Here is a 7531-nt window from a genome sequence, read left to right on the forward strand (position 1 = left end):
CTGTTGCTCGATGAAATAGAAGGTTGAAGATCAAAAAGGATTTCTTTTCTCGTTTTCATACACCAAAACATATCATCACAGCCGCATCAAAGTATTTGAAATTTATGCGAAGCCCTTTTTCTAATGACTTTCGGAACTCTAACTTGTACCTATATTTACGTCTAATTAAGCGTTTTGAGCAAAATGTTTGCTACAAACGATCCTCACCATTCACAAAACTAAATTGAAGTGTTAAGTGCATTTGTTCATATTCGTTTATGTTCGCCACGTCGATTGTGATTCTTACAATGGAAGTGTCTCTAACTGTAGCATTCATAGAAATTAATTCAAATGCTACTGAATTTGACATTTCTTGCAACGCTATCTTCTATAATATAACTTAAATTATTTTTGTAACTTTCACTACTCTAGCATTCATAATATCCTTGTTGTACAGAATTTACAGAATTGTTTTTATACTTTTTGGAATCAGATTCATATAATAGTGAAAACGTTAAGTGAATTATTACATAGTTTAACATAACATAACTGCACTTTTTGCGAGGGCGATTTTCATTAATCCATTAAATTAGTGCTATAATTACCGTAAAACCATCTGAGAGTTTTTTGGCATATCATCAAGCATGCTCATAGATTGAAAGTTAATCCATAAATCATTTCTATATTTTGACAAATTATTAAAATAACGAATAGATTATGCGTTAATATATCTAATTATTCTCCCGCTTGATCGCTGAAGAAAGCCAACATGAAAAAATGATACCCAACAGTTGAAAGGCTGCAATAGCGAAACCGACGGCGATGATAATAACTGCATTCATGCCGAGATGATCTTTTAATTTCATCAAACATCCTTCCTACAATGAGAACAACACCAAACAAATAACAAATGATACTTTATTGATTAATAGAAATCATGACCAAACCTGATAGTAACGGTCCATGAACAGAGGAAGAGCATTCTTGCAGTCATTGGTTTCGGGATCGATCAAATCTGGCTTGCAGCAACTGGCTGGCATGGTCCTGTTATTGTTATCATACCAATCCTTCGGACCTTGGACTCCACAACACATCATTTGTTTGTGTACACTATTCCATGCAGTCATGTCCGCGCTGTTGTGTCTGACAATCGATTTTTCCAGTTGATTTTCAAGAGCATTATGAAGGTCCGACTTGAACGCTATGGCTGCAATAGCCACAGCAACCTCTATTATTAAAACAATTAAAAGAAACACGGCAAAGGCATTCAGCAGCTTCGGCGATTCCTTAATGGCTCCATAACAGCCGAGTGATGCCACAAGGAAGACAAAGGTGCCAACAACAATCAATACAACCGGCGGAGCTACTAGTTTGTCCTCCACAAAGTGCTGATAATCATTCACGTCTAATAGAACCAAAATACCAGCAACCAAGAGAATTAATCCTGATACCTAGAAGCACATAAAATGTTACTGTAAATCCGCTACTAAAAGTGGTCAACTTTATTAGCTTCATTATAATAGAACCATAAAAAAATAGTTGATAATTGCTCCTGTGCCTTTGAATTTTCACAACGAGGCAATTGCAAATTGGAAATTATTTCTAATGAATCAATTACATATGAAATCTTTATTTAACGCGAGGCGTCCCAATTAGTCAATTTTAAGCTTATGTAAAAACCATCGTAGTCAACTTTTTGCTTAATATATGCTTTGGTTAATTATCGTGCTTTTCTTACTTGGAAAGGCTACAGTTTCACGCCGGTAATAATGGCTCGTCGTATTTCATTCAACTTCATATGAAAGATCAACTAAGAACGTATTTGTTTGTTTGCATGTGCTCCAATGTGTTTGTAACTGGAAAAAAAGTATTTTTATATAGAGTAGTGAGGAGCAAAAGTACGCACGGGGTAAAAGTACGCATTGTCCTTTTCGAAATATACGAGCAAAATAAACTGGCAACATTATATGAATATGCAGCAATATAATGTCAGTTAATCACACAGGTTAACACATTAGATTCCGCTTTGACCCATTCCCCGCGGGTGATGCCATATGGCATCACTTGACATATAAACTTTGATAACAGTTCAACAACTATACTTGAAATTTCTAACGATGAAAATATTCTAAGCAGTTAGAGAACAGATTGATCTTCAACATGCAATATAGTCTGTGCCATTTATATACGCGGTTGCTGAGTTATAAGAGTATGAATGTCATTTTTCGATGTAAATACTGATTTCTCTCCGCAGGAATAGGGTTGTGTTTTGAGCTGTTTTAATCTAATTTTCTCAGTTATGGGAACTTTTTATTCACTTATTCGGAAACTACAGAAACTCGAAAACAACAGAACCAAAAAAAAAAAACCCTTGTATAATTGTGGTTTGTAGGGTGAATTTGTCTTACCGAAAATACTTTGGTGTCTGTTATAAAAATAAAATTAGTTGGCAAAAGTACGCATAAACCGTAAGGCAAAACTACGCACGTTTTTTTAACCGCAATGAGAAAATGTGTTCAATAACGACGTTTTTTGTTCAGCAATTACCCTAGAATAACTATAGGTACAAAGAAAGTTGAAAAAATGTTTTCAAAAACTGAAAGAATTTCATGGTTGTACGTTTTTTTTAAAGGATCTTACAGTTATAGGTTCAAAGCTCATAAAATTAGTTCCACGTACTATTCTAGTGATTTTGGTGATATGCTTTCGAAATGTTCCATCCGAAACAGATTTCCCTGGGGTTCTAGTGGCCATAAAAACAATTAAAAAACAAGGCCAACTCTACTCTAGATACCATTTTGAATTTCAAGATGGCGACTTCCGGTTTTTGGGAAACAATCTAGAATGGTCGAGTATTCCCCAATATGTGCTTTTCTGGAATTAAAATGATGCCCAGAGACCGGAAATCGACTTCAGACGTCATTTTCAAACTCAAGATGGTAGCTTCTGGTTTATCTGAAGTTGTTTTCAGGTCTCATATAAGGTGGTATTTGGACGATATTGGATGTTTTCCAGTAACTGGAAGTCACCATCTTGGCTTTAAAAATCGCGTTTGAAGTTGATTTCATTTGCGCATCATCCCGATCTCTGAAATACACATATTGGGTGGTACACGGCCATTTTGGTTTGTTTTCCAGAAACCGGAAGTCACCATTTCGGAATTCCAAATGACGCCTGGGTTCGTTTTCAGTTTTTACTGTTTTTACTGTTTACTGACGGAAGTCACCGAATTTAAAATGAGCGTCTGGAGTTGATTTTTGACCTCAGCAACAATTTGATTCCGAAAATACTCATATTTGGTGGTTCGGAAACCAGAAGTCGCCATTTTAGAATCCAGAATGGGGTCTAGGGACGTTTCCAGGTTTCTTGGCATCATTTCGGTACCGAAAATTCTCATATTGGATGGTATTTAACCTTGTTTCATTCTTTTATTTCTATAGCCTCTAGAAGCCCCAGTGGAATCTATACCGGAAGGTTCATTTTCGGGGCATATCACCGAAACACCTAAAACTATGAAAACGCCTTGTGGAAGTAATTTTATGTACTTTGCTATTCATAATATCCCTCAGTTCCGGAACGAATCCGCAGAAAACCGGATTTACAGGAATAAAAAAATATGTCGAGACACTGTTCTAACGCAGCTTGGATGAGTCGGTGCAAAATTGACAAGAAAATGATTAACTTCATTAAAAATAGTAATAAATACACTGTTCGTACGATACGAACTTTTGTCCACCATGAAGGGTAAAAGTTCGCATTTGAGTTTTTTTTTAAACTGAAATTCTCATTTCACGAACAAAATTCGAAAAACTCTGGTGCTACGTTTTCAAGACAAAAGGTTAATGTACCGCTTGGAAACAAAACCAAATTTTATGATGGTTTCTTACAATAGTTTTGTTGCAAAAACAATTTAGTGCGTACTTTTACCCCTCACTACTCTATATTATTTATGCTCCGATAGCGTGATGTCTGTTGTGGAAAACTTAAACTTTTTTTTTTTGTTTTGAGAATTTGGCCGAAAAACGTTCGTTATTATTTTACGCAAACTGAAGTAAAATCAACGAAAATTAAAAAAAGAAATGAGGTTTTTTGCATTACTCCAGCATAATAAAAAGTACTCACGGACTACCAACACTACTATGACATGTGCAATTGTTCGATATTAAAGTCTATGTTAGAATTTTATTATTATAAGACTAGATATAGATGAATTGAAAAATATTGTTCAAATATATTTATTATTTTAGCAAACAGCTTGTTCGAAGTTTTTTCGCAGTTTATTTTTCGTATTTTAAATTGCTCTGATTTTTTCCGATAATGTGATTTCGAATTACAAAAAAAACCGCAGCAAGTTAAGGGTAGGGTTTGCAATCCCGGGAACGATTTCCCGGGAATTGCCTTTCCCCGGGATTCCCGAGCACCTCGGAAAATTTTCCATACAATATTGCAATAAAACTAATTATCGTAAAATTAATATATAATATATATAAGTGTAAAGCTGCTTCGAAGTGTGCATTATACGAAGCAAATATTTGCTTGAAATAACGTCAATATTCGCTTGCCGTGTAATATCAAATTATTTGCTTAAGTTGTTTGTCAAAAATTTATGCTGTCTTATTCAGTAAACGAAGAATTAAGAAATATTTTCTTCGTCCAATGTCTTTTTTGCTATTGAGTTTACTACTAAGCGGATAGTTGCTCGATTATTCTTCGTTTATTGACAAAAAATTTTGAAGCCTGTAAGTTGATAAAAAAAATTGAAACCCGTAAATCAATGCGACCAGAGATAGATAAATTAATAAAACTTCAACAAACTAAAAGTATTGGACTCTTCAGTTTCTAATGAAATGTAGCAAGAACTGTAATCAGTGATTTAGAAGTATTCTAGGAATCAAACACCAGCGGTGATTCAGCGATCTTAAGCTAAGTTTTACAGAAGGGAATTACATCATTTGGGCTTAACGAAAAATTGTCAGCGGATCTGAGGCGATTGTTCGACGGCATAAAAACCCTGGAACCTACTCTTCTGCTAACATTTGCTATAAAAATCGATCGTGAATTTCCGAAGTTAACTTGAATAAGTTTTGTTTTTTAATCCGTTTTTCATGCGAATTGATAATGTAATTGTAAACGATTGTTTGATACCTTTTATTAATAAACTTTATTCGAAATATCATTTTTGCAAAGAATTTTTTTCCATTCCCGGTTCCCGGGAATTCCCGGGAAATGAGATTTTTCATTCCGGTTTCCCGGGAAATCCATTCCCGGGAATATTGCAAACCCTAGTTAAGGGTGAATATTTTTTTTTTCATTATAAAACTCCACTCTAATAAATTCAGCCGCAAAATTTTATGTAAGCGAAAATTTAGAAGCTACCACCTGACGAATTTTCAAAATATGTTGTATATTTAGGTACGTTTAACAACCATAAACTCAACTAGTTCTCGGAAATACACAACTTTTAGACTTATCATATTATTTTATGTAATACAGTGCTTTTTCGATTTTATCACGGTCAAAAATAATTTCACCGTGAATTTAGCAAAACCGTGAATATGATGAGATGATAAAAAATCGTTTTTTTTTGTTGGATACAATTTAAATTATTGATATTTTGTGTAAAATAATGTATTTTAATAGTTCAATGGAGTATAAGTTTAAGATTCATACGAATAAACAAAATAAAGTTAGTTTATAATATTTTTCTCCATCGCTTTTTTGCAAACTTTCTGAAGGCATTACGCGTGCAATATTAATTTAATTTTATTCTGCCTATTCGTGCATAATTAAGAGAGACTAATGCTTGTTTATGTGAAACTGTGAAACCACTAGATTTAATTATTTTCAAATCGACGTTCTATGAACACCAAACTGCTTGGCAATTTGTGTTCTGAATGGATTCTGAACTACTCGAATAATACGTAAATTTTGCTCCAAAGTCAATGAAATACGTTTTTACGGTTCATTTTTCCCAAAATTATGACACAAATATTATTTCAGCATTCTTTTGAAAAAAAATGATAAAATCGGAATAGAAAGCGCGAGAAAAACGAGCGTGAAATTGGCGAGTAGTGATAAAAACGAATGTTGATAAAATTGAAAAAGCATTGTAACAAAAAATTACCAATATCTGGCAAATCAATAGACAAAATTTTTTTTTTAATAATTCACTTTTGATCACACAAGGAATAGATTTTACCCGCAAGCCGATAAGAACCACTTCATAAATTATTTTTTCAAGCAAGTTATTCAGTGCCCTTCAAATTTAAAATAAAACAGTAAAAATGATTTCTGAATTCCATGGTATAACTCGTTGATAAGTACGTTCTACTTAAACGATGGAAAAGGCGAAAGTGGAAATCCGAGCTAGTGTAACCCTCGTAACTATCGAATTATTGTCATTTCCTTTTCATGAAGGACATTGCCACGGTTGAAGTCCGATTCCTATCTCACTCGACCTGTAATTATTCTTAATATTGTAATGTAGGGGAGAGAGTGAAACTTAGTTAACTCAATGCAGTGAAAACCATAGAGCGGTTCATCGTCCTTTCGACTACTGCTTGTAAGAGTAGGTAATAGAAAGGCGTATTCGATAGTAAATATGAATAGCACGTGGCGTCACATATTTTTGAAGGGAATTTCCAAACAGTCGCATAATCATCATTAATTGAATTGGATTGGACTTGTCTTTTGGGTCAACAAGAAGGTAACACGCAAGCTCTTAACAGCGAAGTTATTTTTGGTATGACCTGTTACTGCTATTGTGACCCATATTTGTCAAGATTGATAACTTATGAATGATGATTGTATAAAATAATTAAAATTAAGTTTAGTATGACCCTTTGTTAATCATTGAAAAATATAATATAAACTCAAACATCAATGTGCAATCAACTATAATTTTTAGGAATTGTATATTCAAATGGAAGATCTATTATTTCTTACCGCAAATATAAGGTTGAAGACAAAGAGCAAATATTTTATCGTGATTGTCCCACAGCTGCCTAATCGCGCTCGAATATTATCCATCAATAATGATCTCATGTTGGAAATTCGTGAATATAACTGCGCTCGTCTACTAAAACATTCAAATATTATCACTCCACTCTGAGGGTAAATTTGATTTGAAAAAAAAAGCGAATATTGTAGTAACACTTTATAACCGACAAATTCTTTCGACTACTTGAACGAGACTGAATCAATGTTGGCGTGCGGTCATTTGAATATACCAGTTTTCCATTATGTACGCCAAAGGTTTTTTCCATGTAAGTTTGCTTGCCGAGTTCAACACCTAGCATGTCCTGTAAACGGAAAATTCACCACTTGCTCTCTTGCACCCTCACCATACAATGGGACGTCCGGTCAAGTGAGGCGGCCGCACGTTGTGCTACATTTCAACTCATTGCCTAAGCGATCCTCAAACGACAAGCCACGCAATAACGGTTTGCCGACATCAGCGGTCAGTGCTTTCATCGTCAAGGAAATTTCCGCGCCACACTTTACTGAGAGGCACACTGTTGTTGGTAGAACCGAAGCTATTTACTTTTGATCT

General features: G+C 34.4%; 1 protein-coding gene across 1 annotated transcript; it reads right to left on the reverse strand.

Moving 5' to 3' along the window:
* Nucleotides 1-90: 90 nt before the first annotated feature.
* Nucleotides 91-7188, reverse strand: LOC129725789 (tetraspanin-6). The gene is made up of 3 exons (XM_055682008.1): nucleotides 6925-7188; nucleotides 927-1430; nucleotides 91-857 (listed from the first exon to the last, which is right to left on the reverse strand). The coding sequence occupies exons 1-3, from the start codon at nucleotides 7021-7023 to the stop codon at nucleotides 711-713; spliced, it is 750 nt and encodes a 249-aa protein (XP_055537983.1). The 5' UTR covers nucleotides 7024-7188; the 3' UTR covers nucleotides 91-710.
* Between the last annotated feature and the right edge of the window lie 343 nt (nucleotides 7189-7531).

Source organism: Wyeomyia smithii, chromosome 2 (genome assembly GCF_029784165.1).
Source record: "Wyeomyia smithii strain HCP4-BCI-WySm-NY-G18 chromosome 2, ASM2978416v1, whole genome shotgun sequence".
NCBI lineage: Eukaryota > Metazoa > Arthropoda > Insecta > Diptera > Culicidae > Wyeomyia > Wyeomyia smithii.

Excerpts from the sequence above, each read along its gene's own strand:
- LOC129725789 (XM_055682008.1), bottom strand. The coding sequence starts at position 7,023 with ATGAGATCATTATTGATGGATAATATTCGAGCGCGATTAGGCAGCTGT. Across the intron at positions 1,431-6,924 it reads TCTTCAACCTTATATTTGCG|GTATCAGGATTAATTCTCTT; the intron begins GTAAGAAATAAT and ends ATGTGCTTCTAG. Across the intron at positions 858-926 it reads TCATGGACCGTTACTATCAG|GAAGGATGTTTGATGAAATT; the intron begins GTTTGGTCATGA and ends TTCTCATTGTAG.